Source organism: Phacochoerus africanus, chromosome 9 (genome assembly GCF_016906955.1).
Source record: "Phacochoerus africanus isolate WHEZ1 chromosome 9, ROS_Pafr_v1, whole genome shotgun sequence".
NCBI lineage: Eukaryota > Metazoa > Chordata > Mammalia > Artiodactyla > Suidae > Phacochoerus > Phacochoerus africanus.
Genome location: NC_062552.1, coordinates 75958844 through 75982388, shown reverse-complemented (window position 1 = coordinate 75982388; position 23545 = coordinate 75958844). Strand labels below are relative to the sequence as shown.

General features: G+C 54.1%; 1 protein-coding gene across 1 annotated transcript; it reads left to right on the top strand.

The window, feature by feature from the left end:
* The first annotated feature begins 1194 nt into the window (after window positions 1-1194).
* Window positions 1195-21881, top strand: NYNRIN (NYN domain and retroviral integrase containing). Its single transcript, XM_047795337.1, has 9 exons — window positions 1195-1360; window positions 1481-1693; window positions 9950-10605; window positions 10721-12307; window positions 13197-13327; window positions 13461-13557; window positions 15101-15202; window positions 15415-15516; window positions 17213-21881. The coding sequence occupies exons 2-9, from the start codon at window positions 1496-1498 to the stop codon at window positions 20091-20093; spliced, it is 5754 nt and encodes a 1917-aa protein (XP_047651293.1). The 5' UTR covers window positions 1195-1360; window positions 1481-1495; the 3' UTR covers window positions 20094-21881.
* The last annotated feature ends 1664 nt before the right edge of the window (window positions 21882-23545 follow it).

Genomic DNA, 23545 nt, shown 5'->3' with positions numbered 1-23545 from the left:
ACCAAGGACAGCAGTCGAGGCTGAGCAGAAGGTCTTGGAGCCAGAAGTGACGGAGATCTCTTCTTTTTCTGGATTCCAATCTAGGGAGAAGCAGCAGGAGTGGAGGTGGGTGGCACGCTCAGGAGTGGGGAGTCCAGACCAGACTAGGGCACCCCCCCCATGCCACAGCCCTTGCAGCTCAGATGTTTCAGGGCAGTGGAAAGTCTGCTGCCCTTTGTCCCCACAGGTACACTTGTGCCTGTCAGACAGCAGCTCTGGGTTTGGGTTTGGAGATAAAGGTCGCAGAGGCCCAGGATGCAGACTCTGCCCTCCCTGGGGTCAGGTTCAGTTTAGGCCACAGGGCTGCCTTAGGTGTTCTTGGTGCTGGGGATGCCTCCAGGACAGGGTGTTGGAGGCAGCCCCCCAGTCCAGGGCTGGCCCCTGACCACTGCTGCCCAGCAGCTGGCTGGCTGTGGGTCAAGGATTGAGGGACCCCTCAGAGGTTGTCACCAACCTACCCTTACTCCCAGCCTGCCCTTCTGGCCTAGTCCAAACTTGCTAAAAAGGGCTTTTGTAAACAACGCAGCAGCTCTGAGACCTCCTGAAAACTCGGGCGTTCTCCCCGCCCTCCAGCCCTGGGGGCTTCTGGAGGGTCTGGGCGGCCTGCCAGCTCCAGGCGGTCCCCAGACTTGGGGGGTGGGGAGTGGGGAGGCGGTGCTGTTACCCTCTCCTTCTGGCGGGTCTCCAGCTCGGAGTTTCCTCGGGCCCCAGTCTCCCAGGCTCCCCACCCTGCTCTCCCTTAACCCTTTCCTCCAAAGGAAGGAGGGGGCGCAGGTCCCCGTTTTCCAGGGAGGCCTAAGAGGTGGCAGGGTGGGCAGAAGGAACGGAGAGAAAGGCCGGGTCCCCGACGCCAGGCCCCTTCTCCTCCATCCGAGTGCCTCTCCTTCCTCTTCCTTCCCCTGGGGGAAGGGGAATGTGGAAGGAAATTAACTTTGACCCCCAGATTCTGGCTCCGGGCCCAAAACTTGGGTGGAAGGCAGAGGTTTCCAGGACTCTCTCTGCCCCTCTCCCCGCCACGTCCCCCGCCCCCTCCCCCCGCGCCCCCAACCCCGCCGCCGCGGCCCCCCTTCTCTCCGCCCCGCTGCCTCCCTCCGCCTTCCGCGCCCCTTTAAGCGACCCAGCAGACACAGCTAAAGTTCACCCTGGAGGGACAGGCGCAGTGGTGGAGGGGAAAGGCTGGGGGCGGAGGGAAGGGCGGCGGGAGCCCGACCGGTCCCACCCCCAGCTGCAACCCCTGGCAGGAAGAGATTGTCTCGGGAGCCGCCGCCGCCGCCGCCGAAAGGCACGGAGCTCAGGGGGAAGGGCGCCCAAGCCGCGGAGGGTGGGTCCGCAAGCCGGGTGGACCCAGGCCCAGGCGGGGGCGCGCCGCCGGGGGGAGGGGGCGTGGCTTAGGCGCCGCGGCCGGGGGACCCCGGTGACACTGTCGGCTCCCTCCATCCAGGGGCGCGGGGCAGTCATGCTCCTGTCCGGGGGCGACCCTCCGGCGCAGGAATGGTTCATGGTGCAGACCAAGTCGAAGCCCCGGGTGCAGCGGCAGAGGCTGCAAGTGCAGCGCATCTTCAGGGTCAAGCTGAACGCTTTCCAGAGCCGCCCGGACACCCCCTACTTCTGGCTGCAGCTCGAAGGGCCCAGGGAGAACATGGGCAAAGCCAAGGTAAACAGCTTCTCCCCACTAATCCCCTCCAGCCAGACCTCCTCTCCTCCTCCTCCGTGCCTGGAGAGTCAGGGGTCCCAAGAGGTCCCCCGACCTGGATTCGCCAGTATGGCGGGCAGGTACTGGGTCATCCGCCTTTCCAGATCTGCAGCCTCTTTTCTGCCCCACCCCTCTCTTGCGTGTCACTCCTGCCCCTCAAGTGCACTGAGAGAGGCTCCGTGTCGTGTGTCCCCTCCCATGAGCCTTCCCTGGCTAGGGCCTGGAATTCACAGCCTGCTCCTTCATCTGGGGAGCAGCTTAAGGTTTCTGTTTCTGTTGTCTTTGCAATTCACCTCTTTGTTCTTTACTAAGATTCTGGAAGGTCCCGGTCTTTCTGCCTCATTTTAAGTCTCCTTAAATCCTGGGGTACCCCTTGGAGTCTCTGAGTGGTGGGACTGGAGGGGCCCATAGAGATGCTTCTAGAGCAACGTTGGCCTTTTAAAGATGAGATATTGGAGTCTGGACTGGGTAAGGGGCCTCCCTGAGCACTCAGGGTCAGGTAGGTGCTGGCAGGGCCTGGGACCAGAACCCAGCTCTGGGCTCTGCATGCCACACTCTTAATGCCCTAGGCAGACTCTTGCAGGGACTGGGAGGCGGAGGGGCAGCAGCTCTGGAAGGCAGCAGCCCTTGGGGATGGGTGGGAATCTGGGAGGAGGGCCGTGGGCTTTCAGATGAAAGGGCCTGCTGTGTGGGGCTGGACGCTGGACAGGCCAGGTCACAGTGTGCCTCTTGCATTTTCCCTGGCTTCTCTCACAAGCTTCTCTCCACTTGGGCCTCCCAGGTTTCCTCTGACCCCTAGTCATGGTCAATGTCTCCCTCTTCCCCCAGATTCCCTTATCTTATCATTTCCTGGTAGGAATGCTGCAGCCGCCCTCAGCTCCAGACCACCCCGCTCCTCTGTGCACCCCCTCTCGCCCCAATACACACCCCTTCCCCAGCTGGATTCTATACCAGTATCCTAATTGGTCAAGGCTATGGGTGGGGGAGGCCCAGAAAAAGCTGGCCAGTGGGCAGGCAGGCTGGAAAGTTCCTCCCTCAGCCCCTCCGTTGAGCTGCTTTGTCAGCAGTTTTTCCAGTTCTGACAGAGGTATGGGGGGAGGGGTGCCTGTCTGGAGAGCAGATGTGTAGACGCCCCTGAGGTGAAGACTTTTCAGTGGCTGGGGTAGAATGGGTTAACCACAGGAGCCTTGTGGTTGTTTTGGCTTCTTAACCTTTTTGTTAGTTTGAAATACACTCACTCTCCTTTTTATGGGACTGGTGCTTTCTGAGGTGTCTTGCTCCCCTGCCCCCTGCTTAAATCCTCCATGGGCTTCTCGAGACTTGTCTACTCCTGCTCCCACTGCTGCCTAAGGGTTCCTGGGGCCACTGCTTCTCCCTCACACCCCCGGCCTTACTAATGTCGCCAGTGGCTTTCTCTCTTCTCATCCTGTCACTTCTTTCCCTTTTGTTCGCCCCTGGGGAAGGGCACTGTTTAAGATGGAAACATGAGGGGGTTCTAGGTAACTCCCTCCCTTATTGCACAGGATGAGCAGGAGGTTTGAAGCAGGAGGGCAGGGAAGGGAGGAGGATAAGGTTTGTTCCAGGAGTTAGGAGATGTGGGCTCAATTTGCTGTCACTGAGTCACTGCTGGATCAGAGGGGGTGTGGTGGAGAGAGTTTGAGATTGGGGTTTGCTGCTTCTTAACTGGCCGACCTGGGTCAAATCAGTTACCTTCTCTTGAGCCTATGAACCTATATAATAATACCCACTTCATGGAGGACTTGTCAGAGTCAATTGAAATAATGCATGCTTTTGGACTTTTGCAAATATTTGTCAGAGAGTTAGAGTGTAGAGTGGTCAGTTCTTACTGTTGGTAACCAGCTGTATAACTTTGAATGAGTCCCTTTTCTTCTCTGAGTCTCCATCTCCTTGTTTGTAAAGAGAGGCTTGGATTAAATGCTTTCTAAAGTCCAGCGATCTGATACAGGAAAATTTCCCATGTTCAAGGGTGTCTTGTGGTTTCCATATGGAGGTGCTGTGGTTGACCCCAAACCCAGCTATAGGGACACAGAGTCATGCACCTTGATAATGACCTACTGTACAAAGGCCAGCAGGCAGAGAGGGCTCAGTGAGGCTGGAAATTGCAGGATGGGGAAGGGGTGGTGGATGGGGGTGTCTTGTTTGTGAGGGGCGGAGGGGTCAAGAAGGATACAGGCTTCTTTGGAGAAGAGCCCGGATGTGTTTCTACATTCTGTTCACTAGTTTTCCAGGAAAATCTCTGTAGAACTAAGAGTGCCTTTAGGGAGTTTTCTTGTGATGGGGTTTTAAAAATAATGAAGACATTGCTGGAAATCATGTTCTTAGGCAGCAAAAACAAACACTGGGGAGGCCTGGCCTCTCTGACGGGAAATCTGCAAGTGCACAGGAGGGTTTTACTAATGACCAGAGTCGCCCAGGGACAAGCCCAGCTCAGCCCTTCTGTCCTCCTTGGCAAGGTGTGAGGAAGGACATCAAGAGGACAGGTGACATGTTTGCTTCTCCCCTTTTTGGAGACGATGGGAGGAGGTGATAGGGAGCCAGAGATTGGGCTCAGGGAACTGTGGGACACAGTGTGATTTGTTGATTAGGGCTGGGCTGTCCCTGCCTCACACTGACCATGCCACAGAAGCTGGTGGTGGCCAGGGCTGGGCTGGAACCTACTGAAAGGAAGGAAGCTCCTGCTGACCTATTGTTGAAACTTCAGAAAGTTTGTGAGCCAGTAGAGTCCCATTGGTAGTTTAAAATCAGCCGTGGTGGGAATATTTACACCACAGAAATTGGCAAATGCTACAAATCAAGGCTATTCTCCTATGACTGGCTGATCGCTAAGCACTTATCAGTACATCCAGTTGTGTTGTGGGCACTGAGTTGTTCTCCTTTGTTTTAAACTTAATTTCTCTTTATCAAAGTAGTGCGTAATTTAAAAGGCCAATAGTTCATGGCAGAACACAGTGATTCCCTGCCTTGTTCCTTCCAACTCTCTCTTCGGTGCTCTTCCTTGTAGAAAAGATCTGCTCTGGCACTGACACATCTCCATGTTCCTAAAAATATGTGTAGATACTGTATCTTTTGTAATCATAGACAATATCAATGTTAGGTATCTTTTTACTTCCTATTATTATAGGTAAGGATTTAGGTCCTTTATATTGACATACCTTTTTTTCTTTCCATTACGCTTATATTTCATTTTTTCCATTAAATTTACAATATAATATGGTATTTGGAACATGATACCCATGCAAATATTATTCACATCTAAGCATTGAAGCATACTATAATTAGGTTTTCTTTCTCAATTTTTGATTGCCCTGAGATCAAGAATTCCTCAACTCTTTCCAATTTGCCTGTTTTCCTTTGTGCCCTGTGCTAATTTTTTTTTTTGTCTTTTTGCCTTTTCTAGAGCTGCTCCTGTGGCATATGGAGGTTCCCAGGCTAGGGGTCTAATTGGAGCTGCAGCTGCCTACACCACAGCCATAGCAACGTGGGATCTGATCTGCGTCTGCAACCTATACCACAGCTCATGGCAACGCCGGATCCTTAACCCACTGAGCAAGGCCAGGGATGGAACCCGAAACCTCATGGTTCCTAGTCGGATTTGTTAACCACTGCGCCATGATGGGAATTCCCCCTTTGCTAATTCTTAACAACATTCAGTAGCTTCTCACTGCAGTTTTCTGTGAGGTCATTCTGTGGGTTCAGGGTGGTCTGTCAGTTCCAATTTTTTTCTTGGGTATGTCATTCCTTCTGTCTGGTCAGGCCTGCACCGCTACCATCCTGAGACTCCCATTGCTGTCCCTTTTGGCATCTTTTTGCCTTTTTTCTATGTTAAATGCCTCATTTCCTGGACACCGTGTCTCTCTCTTGAGTTGCTGGAGCATGTCCATCAGTAGCGCCATCAAGCTAGAGCATGCTGATAACTAGGAAGGATCAACATGCTTGTTTCTTGAGTCCCACTCTCCATTCTAACCTAGTCATCCTCTAAGCCTCCTAGAATGATGCCTGACACATAGTGGATGCTCACAGATGATTTATTGAATGGATGAATACATTCTGAGATTTCTCTCCATAGTCATCCTGGAGACTGTCTCTGCTTTTTTATGTTGGGTCTCCTTTTCTTGGTTTCCTTTCTTGATTTGCTGGAAAATGCTCTCCAGTGGCTTTTTTTTTTTTTTTATCGTTTCTTGGGCAACTCCTGTGGCACTTGGAGGTTCCTAGGCTAGGGGTCAAATCGGAGCCGTAACCTCCGGCCTACACCACAGCCACAGCAACATGGGATCCGAGCTGTGTCTGCGACCTACACCACAGCTCACGGCAATGCCGGATCCTTGACCCACTGAGCAAGGCCAGGGATGGAACCCGCAACCTCATCATTCCTAGTTGGATTCGTTAACCACTGAGCCACGACGGGAGCTCCTCCAGTGGCTTCTTGGGAAAGGTTTCATAGGAGGTGAACTCTTGGGGTTGCAGATCTGCATATCTACATTGCATAGCTGAAGGTCGCTGGATTGTCAGTTTGGCTGGTGTTGAAAAATAGATGGAAAACCATTTTCCTTGAGAAATGTGAAGGCTTTAATCCATGGACTTCTTGCTTTGGGGCCACTGAAGCTCTTCTGGTCCTTGGTCTTTTTTTTTTTTCTTTTTTTCTTTTTTCAGCTGTATTTTTGGCATATGAGTTGCTGGGCTAGGGATCAAATTTGAGCCACAGCTGCTACCTGGTTCACAGCTGCGGCAACACTGGATCCTTAACCTGCTGCGCCACAGTGGGAACTTCCCTTGGTCCTTTGCTGTGAAGTGTTTTCTCTCTGGAAGTTTGTAGTTTCCCCCATTCTGAGGTGTCCCAGTGAGACCCCTTCGTGTGGGGTTTCTTCATTATTGCTGGCTACTATTGCAGAATCTCTGAATGGGGAGAAGAAGTTTCTTTGTCTTCAGGTTCACTGTAAGCATCGCTCTTGACCTTCCTTTCTTCCACCATGATTTTGTATGGTACTTACACCCTCAAGTATGCTGATTTTAGGACCTTGTCTTTCTCTCTGCAGAATAAACTCCCGTGGGTGGCGAGGTACCTGCCCAGCCTTTATGCAGAGAGGTGTGTGGGTTCCCAGATCTAACTGCTTCCTAACAACTTTATTTTAGTCTACCTTTTAAAAATGTTATCCTTCACTCCCAATTCCAGAGTTTCTTGGTGTGGCCATTTTTTGAGTTTTTAAGTATTTTGCAGTGTAATTTGGGGGTGGTGCTGGGAAGCAGACAGTCAATGGTAACTTACTTATGAGAAAGGAGAATCCTAAGTCAGGTTTTCCGTTAACCACTGAGCCACGACAGGAACTCCTTCAGTGGCTTCTTTTTTTTTTTTTTTTTTTTTTTTCACAACAAGGGAATTTAATGCAGGGAACTGGTCACATGAGTGAGCTGGTAAATCTGCCAGGGGATGAGGCAGCCCTGAGCAGCTGAAAGCAACTCTCACCGCCAAGGCTAGAGGGATGAGGAGGGAGAGGCAGTATTCCCTGGTCCAGGGGAATAGTGGCAGGCCCATCTGGCAGGTACTAGAGATCCAAAAGGAGTCACTGCCAGAAATGCCTTCAGTGGCTTCTTGAGAAAAGTTTCATAGGAGGTAAACTCTTGGGGTTGCAGATCTGCATATCTACAGATGGCTTGATCGAGCACCTCGATCAAGTATATAGCACAGTAGTAAACTCTTTGGTGGTATTGTTTTTATTTCCCTTACAAGTTGACAAACAATGTGTGGGACACTGGGCGATATATTTTTACAAATACATCACTTTTTCTGTGCTTATTTTGTTCTTGCCTCTTTACCTTTTCTCCTCTTGGAGAAAAAAAAATCTGGGTGGTCTTGGAGCAGGAAAATTACTCTAGGTATTTTCAGGATGTAGATGCCTGTTGTTTCCTTTTTCGATCTAAGCTGTAGACAGCATCATGGTTAAGACCCCAGTTTTTGGAGTCAGACTGCCTGAGTGTCCCAGCCTACTCTCTGTGTGACTTTGGGCCTGTACCCTTCCTTACCCACCTAAAATGGGCATGATAGTAATTTCTGTATAGGGCTGAGAGGGAATCAATGAGATAATGTAGGTAAAGAGCCTGGCACGTAGTGAATATTCTGTGGATATCTATCAGTTCAGATTTATTATTTTGAAAATTATCTCAGTTCCAATATATCCTGTAGTTTAAAAATATTGACTAGTTAATGGAGACAAATATACATATATATATATTTTGCTTTTTAGGAGCAAAAAAGGCATCTGGAGGTTCCCAGGCTAGGGGTCGAATGGGAGCTGTAGCTGCTGGCCTACACCGCAGCCACAGCAACACCATTTGAGGCACATCTGCACCTACACCACAGCTCATGCAATAATAAATGTTTTAAGCTCTTTGCACAAAGAGAAAAAACCACCCCCAATCTTCTCCAGCACGTCCCTTCATTTTTACACGTTGTTTTCATGCAGTTAGAATGTGGGGAGTTTGTTCAGGTCTATGAGGGTTATTCCACCTTGTCAGATTCTCCCTTGCCAGGTACCAGCCGAGGTTCTGGATGGGGTATCCATCAGGTGTTTTTTTTTTTGTCTTTTTTGTCTTTTTGCTATTTCTTGGGCCGCTCCCGTGGCATATGGAGGTTCCCAGGCTAGGGGTTGAATTGGAGCTGTAGCTGCCAGCCTACACCACAGCCACAGCAATGCCAGATCCGAGCCATGTCTGCGACCTACACCACAGCTCACGGCAACGCCGGATCCTTAACCCACTGAGCAAGGCCAGGGATGGAACCCGAAACCTCATGGTTCCTAGTCGGATTTGTTAACCACTGAGGCACGACAGGAACTCTGGGGGGTCCGTCAGGTTTTGAGCTGATTTTGGACTGATTGAAAAGGGACTAGATGTGGCCCTCAGCACCGAGGTGTATTTCAGGCCCTTTGGGGAAGGTGATGGAGGTCCAAGCCTGGTCCAGTGCAAGAGGTAAGCTCAGGCCTGAGTGGGGAGCGTGGTCTGAGTACTGAGCCGAGGGTTGGCTGCTGGATATCCCAAGTGGTGCGTTTGTTCCATGATGGAGCCGTCAGGGGAAAGCAGGAGGAGGGATACTGCCATTGACACAGGGATGTGGAGGGACTTGAAGGCAAATGCAGTCATCAGGGGGTGGCTGATTAAGAGGGAGTGCTCATGGTTCCTTAGAGATCCTGGGGTCATGCTGGGGGAACTCAGCCATATAGTGGAGAAACCCAACCTCTTCCATCCCAGCAACTGCTAAAGACTGAGTGTGTGAGCCCTGGAGACACTGGTTTACTCAGTCAGCCAGAGGCCTTCCTCCTGGTTCAGCCATTGTGCGTCTCTGTGGGGATCCCCTGGACACTGGCCCAGTGACTTTTCTCCTTCTCTGTCCCCTGGTTATGGGCACTGTGATTATAGGCAAAAGTTGTGCCTTCTGGAGGGGGATTAACCAGAATCCCACAGGATTACCCTGTAGTCACTATGTAGTCAGCCCAAAGAGGTGGAAAGAGCTCTGGTTTTGAAGTCAGATAGACATGGGTTGTGGTCCTGGCCCAGTCACCCTCTAGCTGTGTGTCCTTGGGTCAGCTCTATAATTTTCTGAGCCTGCAAAATGGGAATAGGCTGTGGCAGGCACAAGCTAAGCACTTTTCTCTGTATTTACTCACTGAAGCTTCCTAATAGCCAACTGAGGTGGGAACTATTGTCCCCATTTTACAGATAAGGAACTGTAGGCACAGGGAGGGTAAATAATTGGCCCCAGGTCACATAAGCTCCTGGCACACGGAGGGAACTCAGGGATGTGCAGTCTTCCTCCCCCTAGTTATTTCACAATTCTAGAAAGCCAGGCTCGGACTGGACCTAAGGAATATCTCATCTCACCCATCATTTTGTAGGTGAGGAGACTGAGGCCCTAGGAAGACCATAAGTTTCCCACAATGACCCTAACTTATTGCGGTCAAGTGGGAACTAGAACCAGGGCCCTTGACTCCAAGCCCCGGTGCTCTCTTTCCTCTGGGGGCCCACTGCTTTCTGTCAAAGCTCCCTGGAAAGAGATGAGTGTGTGAGGAGGCAGGACCAGGGAGAGCACGATGGGCCATGGAGAGGCCTTTGGCTTGTGGTGGGCAGGGGAAGGCATCTGTTCAGCGAGCGCCCACGCAGATCCATGACAGCTGACTTCCTTTGTGCTCTCCCCCCTGACTCCAGGAGTATCTGAAGGGCCTGTGCAGCCCGGAGCTGTGGAAGGAGGTTCGCTACCCGGCAACCCTGCACTGTGCCTTCCTCGGGGCCCAGGGCCTCTTCCTGGACTGCCTGTGCTGGAGCACCCTGGCCTACCTGGTGCCTGGCCCCCCAGGCTCCCTGATGGTGGGCGGGCTGACCGAGTCTTTCATCATGACCCAGAACTGGCTGGAGGAGCTGGTGGGGCGGCTGCGCTGGGGCCCTGCCCCTCTGCTCACCCCCCGTGGCATCTGGGAGGCCGAGGTGACCCGGGCCTTTGGGGCCCTGGTCTGGATCCGTGGTGACCAGTATGCGGGGGACCTGCTGCAGCTGCCCCCAGCGGTCCAGGAACTGCTGCTGAGCCTGGTGCGGGATGCTGCCGGCAAGGAGGACATCATCCAGTGGCTCGGCCGCATCGGTGCCTCGGATTCCCGCTCTGACCCCGAGCAGCTCCTGATCTGCCCGACCCCCCAGCAGAAGGAAAGACCAGCCATGGTGTCTGTTGGAGACGGTACTGGGCGCTTTCTGGAGATGGGGAGTCCAGAAAATTCAAAGAAATTAACCAGCCTGGGAGCCATGGGGGCCCTAACCTCGGGCCTCCCAGGCCGGAACACCCAGCTGGAGGCAGGAAACCAGCTGGTACGGTAAGTTCGAGAGAAATCGGTTTGGCTTCTCTGCCCCTACTTCTGCAACCCTAAGGAAATAGTTTGGGACCTAACTGGACGTCCCACCTTTCCAACAAATGTGGATTTCCTCCAGGGCCAGTTCCAACAACCAAGGTGGTATGGACAGTGCTCATGAGGCCGGACCAGTACAAGCCAGCAGCAGCCAGGACCCTGTGGACCACACACAAGCCTTGTCGCAGCAAAGGCAGGTCCGGAGGGGGGAAGACAAGCTCCCCCTCCAGCCTCCGGTGTCAGCCCTGGGTGTGTGCTCTCCCTGGAAAGCCTGGACCCCGGAGCCAGCCTTTGGGCCCCTGTGGCCAGGGGCTATTGCTGCAACCTTCTGGAGGATCAATGAACTGCATTCTCTCCACCTGGCGTGGCTCCTGTCCCAGGCCTGCTTCAGTTTCCCCTTCTGGCAGAGGCCGCTGGGCCCCATTCAGTTCAAGCTGCCAGGGCAGAACCCTTTGCCCTTAAATCTGGAATGGAAACAGAAGGAGCTGGTTCCCTTGCCCAGTGTGGAAGGTCCAGACTGTAGACTGGATGGGGGCCCAGGGGGAGAGACAGCCCTACAGAATTGTCCAAGACCAGAGATTCCTAACAACGTCATGAGTTTATTGGTGGTCTCAGGAGGCTCAGGGGTAAAGGACAAGGCTAACCCAGCACTTCCACCGATAGGGCCACCTTTGACCTCTGCACCCCAGCTCCAAGCTAGAAGTGAACCAGGGGATCAAGGAAGTATGCAGTGGGATAATAAGAGGCCAGAAGAGGGGCCCTTTCCAGTGATGCCCACAGGGCAAGGGGTGCCCACTGCTCAGGGGAGGCCAAAGGCTCAAGGGGGGCTGGCAGCTCCATTAGGACCTGACCCTAAAACAGTGCCTGAAACTCGCAAAGTGCCCATGGCTGCAGCAATGCCCACAGCTCAGACCCCACCTGCCAATCCAGCGCTGCCTGCACCCCCCAAAGTGCCTGCAACCCAGATGATGCCGGCGGTCCATGAAGAACCTGTAGCCCCTAAAGTGCCTTTGGCTCCCATGAAGCCAGCAGCTCAAGTGCTGCCCACAGCTCAAAAGGCAGTTGTGGGTAGACTGGCACCAGCAGCTCAAATGGTGCCTGCAGCGCCAAAAACTCCCACAGTTCAGAAAAGGCCTGCGGCAAAAACATCACCTGCAGGTCCCCAAACACCAAGACCCCAGACTGGACCTGTAGCTAAACCAGGGTCTACAGCTCCCAAAACCCCCACAGCCCCCAAAGCCCCTGCAGCTCCCAAAGCACCTGCAGCTCCTAAGACTTCCAGAGCTCCGAAAACGCCTACAGCTCAGAAGGCACCCACAGATCCAGGGCCAACCCTGGATGTAGCCAAACTCCTAAGTGAGGGCCAGCCTTCTTCAAAGGGCAGGGCTTCCTTTCTGAAGAGCCAGGGGGAACCTGGAAGGCAGGGGCCCCCATCCAGTGGCACCTTAGCTCCCAGTAGTAAGGGCCAACCTCAGATAGAGGGGTTCCTGGGAGCTTGGGAGGGAGCCCCGAGGCAGCCACCTCACCACCCCCAGGCAAACAGCACAGTGACTAGCTTCCAGAGGTACCACGAGGCCCTGAACACACCCTTCGAGCTGAACCTTTCGGGAGAACCCGGGAACCAGGGGTTGCGACGAGTGGTCATTGACGGTAGCAGCGTGGCCATGGTGTGAGTAGCCACGGGCCTGGGGTTGGCTGGGGATGCTGGGGAGCTGGGACAGGACATCCCTGGGGGATAGAGTGTGGGTGTCCTTTCTTGACCTCTGTGTGTGGGTAACATGTGGTTCAAGTGGGGGTGGGATGGGAGGGAAGTAGCTCTGCATGCTGGGTGGTGTTCATGAAATCATCACAGCAGCCTTCAAAGGTAGGTGTCTGTTCTTGCTCCTTGATAGAGGCAGAAACAGGCTCAGAAAAGTGATGAATATTGCCCAAGATCTCAGAGCCAGTAAGGGACCCAGCTGGCCTTTGAGTTCAGATCTGCTCACTGCCCAGGACTGTGGTTTCCCTGTCTCAGTCTGCCTCACATAGCATGGGGTCTGGGAATCCCAGACCAGTTTTCTAAATGTTTAGTCTGAACCTTCAGGCTCAGCATAGATCTCCTTTATGAAGCTTTTCCCAACCACACCAGCTGCTGGGGATCTCTGCCTAGCACTTACTGCTGTATATGTGTTAGCAGAAAGGCAGGCAAGATGACTGTGCCAAGTGCACTTCCAGCACACAGCTGGTGGTCTGTGACTGTTTGCTTCCAGCCCTAAATTGAGCTCTTTGCATGAACAGGTTGCCTTCTTCATTTGGCCCTGGAGGTCCCTACACGCATGTGCGCGCATGCACGCACGTGAGCACACACACACATAAGCAGGTGATGCACCCTGTATGTGCTCAGTGCTTGATGATAGAGGGAAAGGCATTAGTGGTGCCTGTGGTGCTGATGCTGGTGCCCTGGCATCGCCGGCTGTGCTACCCTGGGCTGGCTCTGAGGCCGAGGCGGAGAGGCAGGGCCATTTCTAGGGCAGAAAATTCCTCCCTCACTACTTCCTGCCCCTACCCCCACCCCCTAGGCATGGCCTCCAGCACTTCTTCTCCTGCCGGGGCATCGCCATGGCCGTGCAGTATTTCTGGAACCGGGGACACCGAGAAGTCACTGTGTTTGTTCCCACCTGGCAGTTGAAGAAGAACCGGAGGGTGAGAGGTGAGCTATCCACTGTCACCCAGCTCCTCCAGTGTCACCGTGACTTACTTTTTCCTGCCTTTCTGTCCCCACCTTGGCTTTTCCCACTCAGTCCTTCCTCTGACCCTCGCTCTCCCCTGCCTTTCACCTCCAGAGAGCCACTTTCTGACACAGCTCCACTCCCTCAAGATGCTTTCAATCACACCTTCCCAGCTCGAGAACGGCAAGAAGATCACCACCTATGATTATAGGTGCGCCAGCCTGCAGGTGTTCTCTTGTGGGGCTCTGGGGCTCGGGCTTGGCTGCCGTGTCAGGGGAGATGGAGGCAAACAGGTCTGGGGGGTCATGTCAGAGAGGGTGGCATGGGGCACTGGCCCTCTGTGGACAGAGGGAAGGACACGGAGAGGAGAGGGCTCCAAGGTCAGCTCTGTCCAAGTCCAAGGGATGTTCTTGAATTTGGGACTCTGCAGCCCCATTTCTCTGAGTTAACAGCTTTCTTCCTCCATGAACTCTGGGTTGAGACCAGCTGTTCTCTCTGGATGGGACCAGTCCAGGTGACTCCTGGTGCTTCAAGTGAGCTGCTTCCCCAGGCAGCTGATTTGGGGGCTAGTTTGGGTTGAAGCTTAAGTCTCAAGCAACTGTTGAAGTATTTTCCTCCCCCTCATCCCCAGCCCTGGCCCTGGGAGGAGGTATGTGTGTGGTTGGGGCCCTGGCTGGGCTCTGAAAAGGGAATCAGATTGGACCTGTCTCCTAAAGCCCAGATGCCTTGCTACTTGTTAATCCTCAGCACCCACTCCCCAGTGCGGCTGCAGGACCAGTGTGCACAGGAGGGCCTGTGATGCTGGGCAGGCAAGGCCCTGCTGAGGTCACCACGCCTGGGCTAATTCGATGCTTCATTTGGGCCCCTCCCATGCCAGGAAGGGAGCCCACTTTCTCCAAGATTTGGTGCCCTCTCAGCCTTCAGGCCTGGAGAGGGCTGTGCAAGGCAGCTCAGGTTTCCCTCCTTCAAGAGCCCACCCCCTGGGTCAGGACTTTGCCTCTAAATTCAGGTCTGGGTTAGAGGGAAGATGGCTTTTCTGCAGAAGGCTCCTCTGCTGGCCACTTGTGGAACTGCATGCTTGGGGCCCTGGGAATGGCACTGTGCAGGGAAGGCCGAGAAGTAGGTGGCCTTTGCTTTCTTTCCTGGTCACAGCCCTCTTTCGAGGAGACGTGATCCTTGGAAAAGTGGATTTGTTTATTCAGGTATGTGTTTTTATATGTGTATACAGACATACATGTGTATGTATGTGTGTCTTGGCATGTACATGAATGTTGTGCCTTGGTGAAGATACTGGAGTGTTATGTGTATGCTGGGGGGCAGGCAGTGAGCCAGGCACTTAAGTGTATTGCCCATCCAGTTTAATCCTCACAGCAATATAGGGTAGATATTTTATGTTTGTTTTAAACATGTGGAAACTGAAACAGTAAAAATGCATGGGTGGGTGTGGACGAGTACATGGGTTTCTGTGTGTGTGTCTGAGCATGGGTGTGTGAATGCCTAGGTGTGAAATAGGGGTCTGTGTCTGCATATACAGTTGGGGAACGTGCATCCCAATTCACCCTCCAAGGGGCGCGTGATCATCCCAGATGGCTGCATAGACGAGGATGGGTTCTCATGTCCTGGCTCCCTGACTCCCGAGGGCAGCGTTTTTGTCCAACGCACCTCAACGGGAAGCTGCAAATTCATTTTCTCAGAGCACTGGGGAGGTGAGGGGCCAAGTACTGGGTTGTTGGTGACTCTCTCTCTCCCTGCAGGTTCATGGTAAAGCTGGCAGAAGAGACAGATGGCATCATTGTCACCAACGAGCAGCTTCATGTCCTGATGAATAATTCTAAGAAACTGATGGTCAAAGATCGGTGAGGTGGCTCCCAAGCAGTTGGGCTGTTCCTTCTCCACAGGTGTCAGGCCGCCCCTTGTAGGGGGGTTTGGGGGGCCCCTGGAGTGGTACTTATCAGCACCTGCCTGGAGGAGATTTGACTCTCAGCCACTGTGCAGACACCAGGGGGCAACTGGGCATGGATGGGTCATGGGCTCCTCTGTGACCTCTCCTCCTCCATCCCGGGTCCAGCCTGCTGCCCTTCACCTTTGCGGGGAATCTCTTCATGGTGCCTGACGACCCCCTGGGCCGTGATGGCCCCACCCTGGATGAGTTTCTGAAGAAGCCAAACAGGTAATGCCTCCCAGCCCCTCTTGGGACTGACCAGAATCTTCCCCTTGGTGCTAGCTAACATGTGCCTAGTGCTTAGTAATGAGCAGGGTGACTTGACTTATTCAGGTCTTTGTACTTCCACCCACATCTGTACATCCATAAACCACTTACAGTATGGTTTTGCAGTTTCACAATCTTGTTTTAATACTGTATGTACCCTTCCACAACTGGTGCTTGTACCCAGCATTTTATTGTTTTCCCCAGATTTATGCCATGTGAGTTCATGTGGCTGGCTTTAATGTCTGTGTGGTATTCTATTACACGTGTATCCAGCAGGCTTATGGGGTCTCTTGTGTAGGGTCATTTGACAGTTTCCATGCTATGCTGTTGGTACCAGTGCTGCGGTGAACAGCCTTGTTCTTGTTTCGTTGTGTGCGAAGGGAGCTCTGTCTGGCTTATATACCAAGTAGAATTTTTTCCACGTGTATTATTCCCTTTGGTCTTCACAACTTTTTTTTTTTTATAATGTCTTTTTAGGGCTGCATCCATGGCATATGGAAGTTCCCAGGCTAGGGGTCGAATCGGAGCTACAGCTGCCAGACTATACCATAGCCACAGCCACGCGGGATCTGAGCTGAGTCTGCAACCTACACCACAGCTCAAGGCAACGCTGGATCCATAACCCACTGAGTGAGGCCAGGGATCAAACTCGAGTTCTCAGAGTTCCCATCGTGGCACAGCGGAAATGGAACCTGACTCGTATCCGTGAGGATGAGGATTCCATCCCTGGCCTCGCTCAGCGGGTTAAGGATGTGGCGTTGCCGTGAGCTGTGGTGTAGGTCACAGATGCAGCTTGGATCTGATGTTGCTGTGGCTGTGGTGTAGGCTGGCAGCTGTAACTCTGATTGGCCACCTAGCCTGGGAACCTCCATATGCCGTGAGTGTGGCCCTAAAAAGCAAAAAAAACAAAAAACAAAAAACAAAAAAACAAAACCCATGTCCTCATGGATACCAGTCAGGTTCGTTACTGCTGAGCCATAACGGGAACTCCTGGTCCTCCCAACTTGAGTTAGACGTACGTGGCCACTATCCTCATTTTACAGATGAGGAATCTGAGACCCAAGTACTTTCCCAAGGCCACTGTGCTGCTGTTGGCAGAACTGGTTTGCAGTAACTCAGATCTTCTGGCCTCTGCCCCTTCTGAGCCACCTTGCCACCCACCTCCCAGGTCCCTAGTCCAGCAGGGGGCTGTGGGTCAGGATCTTCTGGGCAGGGTACTGATTTGAAGAAAAGTGCTGTGGCTGAGGTTTGTGTGCTGGGCCCTCCCAAGCCCCTTGTCAGGCCTCCTTCCTTCTCTTGACCTCCCCCTGGCTTGCTCATCCTGGAGTCTGGTTGCACGTACCAGTCATCGAACTCTTATCAAACAATTGGCTTCAAACTGGTTAGAAATGTCACTTGGTCAGTGAGGTTTTGATTGCATGAGGCTTCTGGCATTGCGGCTGGGCGCATGCTGGGGTGGAGTGTCTATGGGCAGGTCCTATCTGAGTCTGCACCATGTGGGAGGCTGGCCCCCGGCCCAGCCTCAGGGACACTTGGCAATGGGGTCAGGCTCTGTGGGGCTTCCACAGATGGGGTTCCCCCTTGGACGATGACCTCTGGGGGTGGGCTGTCCCCTACCTCTTCCATCAGGCCCCTCTGCCCCGCTGTTCTGGTGTAGGTTGGACACTGACATTGGCAACTTCCTGAAGGTGTGGAAGACCCTTCCTCCCAGCTCAGCCAGCCTCTCTGAGCCAGTGGATGAGGCTGACCCTGGGCCCCCAGAGAGTCTGCAGAGTGTGAAAGAAGTCAGGGAGGAGAAGGAGGAGAGGCAGGACGAGGAGCAGAGAGAGGAGCAAGAGATGCAGAAGCTGGCTGAGGAGGAGGAGGAGGAGGAGGAAAAGGAGGAGGATGACGATCAGGACTCTTTGCTGGTGTCTGTGTTCAGGGCTGAGTGTCCTTCCCTCTCAGAGGAAATACTCCGGTGCCTCAGCCTCCACGACCCTATGGACGAGGCCCTTGACATTGATCTCCTGCCAGCGGTGGCTTCTCCCTCCCTGGGCATCCCTTGGGACGGGAAGGCCCCCTGCCAGCAGGTTCTGGCCCACCTGGCCCAGCTGACCATCCCCAGCAACTTCACCGCACTCTCCTTCTTTGTGGGGTTCATGGACTCCCACCGGGACGTCATCCCCGACTATGAAGCCCTCGTGGGCCCCCTGCACAGCCTCCTCAAGCAGAAGCCGGACTGGCAGTGGGCCCTGGAGCACGAGAAGGCTTTCCTGGCCCTGAAGCGAGCCCTGGTGTCCGCCCTCTGCCTGTCGGCCCCCAACTCCCAGCTGCCCTTCCGCCTGGAAGTGACAGTGAGCCAAGTGGCCCTGATGGCCGTAGTGTACCAAGAGCACTCAGGAAGAAAGCACCCTGTAGCCTATACCTCGAAACCCCTCCTCCCGGACGAGGAGAGCGCAGGCCCCCAGTCCGGGGGAGACAGCCCCTACGCTGTGGCCTGGGCCCTCAAGCATTTTTCCCGCTGCATTGGAGACACCCCAGTGGTCCTGGGCCTTTCCTATGCCTCCCGGACCACTGTGGACCCTGAGGCGTGGGACGGCCGCCGGCTCGCCAAGGCGTGGTTGATCCGGTGGTCCCTCCTGGTGCAGGACAAGGGCAAGAGGGCACTGGAACTGGCCCTTCTCCAGGGTCTGCTGGGGGAAAACCGGCTGCTGACTCCCGCGGCCTCTATGCCTCGTTTTTTCCAGGTTCTGCCTCCTTTTTCCGACCTGTCCACTTTTGTCTGCATCCACATGTCGGGCTACTGCTTTTACCGAGAGGACGAGTGGTGTGCTGGCTTTGGTCTCTATGTCCTGTCTCCCACCAGCCCCCCAGTCTCCCTTTCCTTCTCTTGCTCCCCTTACACACCCACCTATGCCCACCTGGCGGCCGTGGCCTGTGGCCTGGAGCGTTTTGGCCGGTCCCATCTGCCTGTGGTTTTCCTCACGCACTGCAACTGGATCTTCAGCCTCCTCTGGGAGCTCCTGCCGCTGTGGAGGGCGCGGGGCTTCCTCTCCTCCGATGGGGCTCCGCTGCCTCATCCAGGCCTGCTCTCCTACATCATAGCCCTGGTCTCCGGCCTCTCATCCCTTCCGTTTATCTACCGAACCTCCTACCGGGGTTCCCTGTTTGCTGTGACGGTGGACACTCTGGCCAAGCAGGGCGCCCAGGGGGGCGGCCAGTGGTGGCATTTGCCAAACGATGTGCCGGTCCCTGTGGTGACTCGCCGCACCGCGGGCAAGAAGCCCGACTTGCTGGCGTTACAGCGGAGCGACAGCACCCTGGCCGACATCATTGCCAAGCTGCAGGCCGGGCAGAAATTACCTAACTCCTCACCATTCAGTTCTGCCTTTAACTCCCTCAGCCTCGACGGGGAGAGCGGGCTGCTTATGTTCAAGGGAGACAAGAAGCCCAGGGTCTGGGTGGTTCCGAGGCAGCTCCGGAGGGATCTGATTTTCGTGGTACACGACCTCCCCATGGGGGGCCACCAGAGGCCGGAGGAGACCTTCAAGAAGCTGCGGCTGCTGGGGTGGTGGCCAGGGATGCAGGAGCATGTGAGAGAATACTGCAGGAGCTGCCTGTACTGCATCCCCCGGAATCTCACAGGCAGCGAGTTGAAGGTCATTGAGTCCCTGTGGCCCCTCAGGTCCACGGCCCCCTGGTCAAACCTGCAGATCGAGGTGGTGGGCCCGGTCACCGTCAGCGAGGAGGGCCACAAGCACGTGCTGATCGTGGCCGACCCCAACACCAGGTGGGTGGAGGCCTTCCCGCTGAAGCCCTACACGCACATGGCCGTGGCCCAGGTGCTGCTTCAGCACGTGTTTGCCAGGTGGGGCGTTCCTGTGAGGCTGGAGGCTGCCCAGGGCCCCCACTTTGCCCGCCATGTCCTGGTGAGCTGTGGGCTGGCCCTGGGGGCCCAGGTGGCATCTCCGAGTAGGGACTTGCAGTTCCCCTGCCTGACGAGCTCCGGGGCCTACTGGGAATTCAAGAGGGCCCTCAAGGAATTCATCTTCCTGCACGGCAAGAAGTGGGCAGCGTCCCTGCCCCTGTTGCACCTGGCCTTCAGGGCCTCCTCTGGCCTGGCCACGCCGTTCCAGATCCTGACCGGGGGCGAGGAGAGGCTGACCGAGCCCCTGTGGTGGGAGATGAGCAGCGCAAACATCGAGGGGCTCAAGATGGATGTCTTCCTGCTACAGCTGATGGGGGAGCTGCTGGAGCTCCACTGGCGGGTGGCTGAGAAGGCAAGCGAAAAGGCTGAGAATAGGCGTTTCAAGCGGGAGAGCCAGGAGAAGGAGTGGAACGTGGGCGACCAGGTCCTCTTGCTGTCCCTCCCCAGGAATGGCAGCAGTGCCAAATGGGTCGGTCCCTTCTATATTGGGGACCGGCTGAGCCTGTCCCTCTACAGGGTCTGGGGCTTTCCTACCCAGGAGAAGCTCGGGTGCATCTATCCTAGCAGTCTGATGAAGACCTTTGCCAAGAGCGGCACCCCCCTGTCCTTCAAGGTCTTGGAGCAGTGAGCTGGAGTAGTGGGGGGGCCCCCACTCCGGGGTCCTGGGCTTCTGCTGCTAGGCCTCCCCCTGCCCCCAGCAGTGTTCTGGGGTAGGGAGGGAGGCCCTTTCGTTGTGCCTTTTGTAGAGAAATTACTTCATCATGCTTTGCTGAATTGCCTTGAACTAGGGACCATTGTCTCTATGGAAACATCCTCAGTATAGGGGATTGGGAGAATCTGCTAAAGGCTGTCAGATGTGGGCCTCTGGCAGTTTTACCTGGGGTGGGGGTAGAGAGGTCCCTCTCTGAGGTAGGTCAGGTTCAGTGTCTCTCCCCAAGTGAAAGTGTACACACACAAACACACCCACCCACGTGCATACACCAGAGCCTGATGTCTTAACCATGAAACACTGTGGCTCTGGAGCTCAGAATCAAAAACCACATTCCTCTCTCAAACAGAAACCTCAGATGTTGGCTCCCCCACCCCCAAGTCTGTTCATTTGGGGACCCTTTGCCCTTGAAGCTGTCACAGCTGACACAAATCCATGCAGGCTGTGGAGAAGCAGCCTGTTCCCAGTCTCACGGTCCGCTCTCTCAGGCCAGGTTAGGCCTGCCCAGCTGTCAAGGGAGGGCCGGCGATCCTGGGTGCCAAGGCTCAGAAGTGGGGCGGGAGTGTGGCCAGCCAGGTAGGCTCATCCTGCAGTAGCACGGGAAAGGCAAGGAGGAGACAGAGTCAGCCTACCTCATTTGACTGTGGCCGGTGGAGACACACTCACATCCCGGCTTCGATGATGTCAATCCCACAGGAATCAAGTGTGCCAAGTGTGGCATCTCTATCTGAAGAGCTGCTTCAACTAGACCAAGGGGCCCGGGCCTCTGTATCGGGGGAGGGTGACTGAAATGAGCGGTCTGGCACATGGCGAGGTGCTAGCGTGGCTCTACCTCCCTATTCCCCCCCCCCCAGCCCTCTCCTCCCCCTGCCGTGTACCCTGCACCCCCAGACCCTACATAGTGTATGACTGCTTTGTTTGGATCCCCGCCCCCACCCCACCCCAGTCCTCTGGCCCTGCCTTCTGTGTAGAGAAAATCCTCTGCCAAAAGCACCCTCTGCAAGTGTGCGTTTCTCATAGGTGTGTGTGCCTACACCCACCTCCCAGCTGCTGCTGCCCAGCTGGAGGTCAGCACTGTGTCGCTCTGGCTGGGCCTCTAAGTAGTTTTATTTCTCCAAAGCTGAGCCAGTCTCCTGGCCTAGCTCAGATTGCCAAAACACCTGAAGTTGCTAGAGCCGCGGTAGAACCTGCCATTGAGTCCCATTTGCGTGTTTAATGGAGAGAGGCCCAGAGAGGGGACGTGACTTGCCCAAAGTCACACAGATAGTTGGTGGCTGAGCTGGGGCCAGGATTAAGCTTCCTGATTCTCAGATCACCATAGACAGGGTTCGGTTCAAGCAAGAGAAGCTCCCCTAATCCTATACCCATCTTCCCTCCAACTCCACAGCTCCCAAATCTTGTAGACAAACTACTTAGACGTTGCCCTGCAACCCCATCCAGCTGTTAACTCTGCCCAGGAGAGAATGATTGGGTGACAGCTGAGAAGTTGAGGGGCGAGCTGTGGGATTATTAGCAGATACCTCGTCCCCTCCTCCTCCTCTCCCTGCTCCCCTCCTTCCTCCTCCTCCCTCTGATGATCTGCCCACCCTCATTCTCCCTCCCCGGTGCTGTACCCCTTCCCTCGGTGGACCACATTTATCATCTTATACCCTTTCATGTGACCTTTTTTTTTCCCATTTGATTTGTCAATAAACGGATCAAAATGGAGCTAATGTCCAGGGGTCTTTTTTTTAGCTTTCCACTCAATTATGGGAATGAGGAGGGTGGGAGGCAGATGTGGGGCATGGCTGCTTCATGTTTCCCAGGCAGACTTGCAGATTTGACAAGTAAGTTTTATTTTTTTGGCTGCATCCACCATGTGTGGAAGTTCCCAGGCGAGGGATCAGACTCAAACCATAGCAGGGACAGCGCCAGATCCTTAAGCCACCAGAAAACTCCTGACAAGTAGCTGTTGGATAGCTACTTTCCTAGTGCTCATCTGACCCAAGCTGTTATTTATTTTTCTTATCTGGTCTGATTTTTTGTCTTTTTAGGGCCGCACCCGCGGCATGTGGAAATTCTTAGGCTAAGGGTCAAATCGGAGCTGCAGCTGCCGGCCTACGCCACAGCCTCAGCAACTTGGGATCCAAGCTGTGCCTGTGACTTAGACTGCAGCTCATGGCAACGCCAGATCCTTCACCCACTGAGCAAGACCAGGGACATCCTCATGGACACTAGTTGGGTTTGTTACCACTGAGCCACAATGGAAACTCCTCAAGCTGTTATTTTACATATGAGAAGACCAGTGATATAGCTCACATAGTGATATAGCTCAAGTTCTATCACTTGAGCCAGTTTATATAGCTTGAACCAGCTGGCCGGTTCATGGCAGAGTTGGGAGGAGAGCCCAGGCTATGGGCTTTCTTCATGCTAGTGCTCCTTCCTATTTTTGTTTTAGAAGTGAGTGGCGGGGGAGGGGGTGAAGATGAATTAAGCTTGTGTAAAACAATGACATCTATGCTGAACCGGTTGGCTGTAATGGAAACACCAAAGAACTAGCTTTGAATACTGACTCTGTGGCTGCTACCTCTGTGCCTCGGTCTCCTCATCTATGAAGTGCAGGGTAACAATTCCTAAATTACGGATAGTGCAAGGATCTTATGAAATAATCTGCGCAAAGAGGCTACCATGGTGCTGGGTATGGAGTAAGTCTCCATCAATGAGATGGACTGCATGTTTGTGTCCCTCAAGTTCACATGTGGAAACCCTAGCCCCTAGTGGGATAGTATCAGGAGGTGGCGCTTTTTGGAGGTAATTAAGTTTAGATAAGTTTGCGAGGGTGCAGCCCCTATGATGAGATTAGTGTCCTTGTAGGAAGGCAAAGAGGAGTTCCTGTTGTGGCTCAGTAGGTCAAGAACCGGACTAGTATCCATGAGGAAGCAGGTTCGATCCCTGGCTTCACTCAGTGGGTTAAAGAATCTGGCATGGCCACAAGCTGTGGCATAGGTTTGGGATGCAGCTTGGATGTGGTACTGCTGTGACTGTGCTGTGGACCATGGCTGCAGCTCCAATTCAACCCCTAGCCTGAGAACTTCCATATGCTGCATTGGTGGCCCTAAAAAGAAGAAGAAAGAAAAGAAGACAAAGAAACTATAGCTCGCTTGCTCTCAAGCACTTGAAGATACAAGGAAAAGACGGCCATCTGCAGGCAGGAAGTGGGCTCTCACCAGACACTTGATTTGCTGGCACCGTGATCTTGAATGTCCAGCCTCTAGAACTATGAGATATAAATTTCTGTTGTTTAAGCCACTTAGTCTACAGTGTTTTGGTTATAGCAACCTCAATGGACCAAGACAAATCATAGGCCATCCAACCTTTCTTCCTGACCTTGG

What these genes read in the sequence shown, in the direction of transcription:
- NYNRIN (XM_047795337.1), top strand. Translation starts at nt 1,496, where the DNA reads ATGCTCCTGTCCGGGGGCGACCCTCCGGCGCAGGAATGGTTCATGGTG. An exon ending in ATCACCACCTATGATTATAG is followed by an intron (nt 13,558 to 15,100) that starts GTGCGCCAGCCT and finishes CTCTCCCTGCAG; the next exon opens with GTTCATGGTAAAGCTGGCAG. An exon ending in TTTCTGAAGAAGCCAAACAG is followed by an intron (nt 15,517 to 17,212) that starts GTAATGCCTCCC and finishes GTTCTGGTGTAG; the next exon opens with GTTGGACACTGACATTGGCA.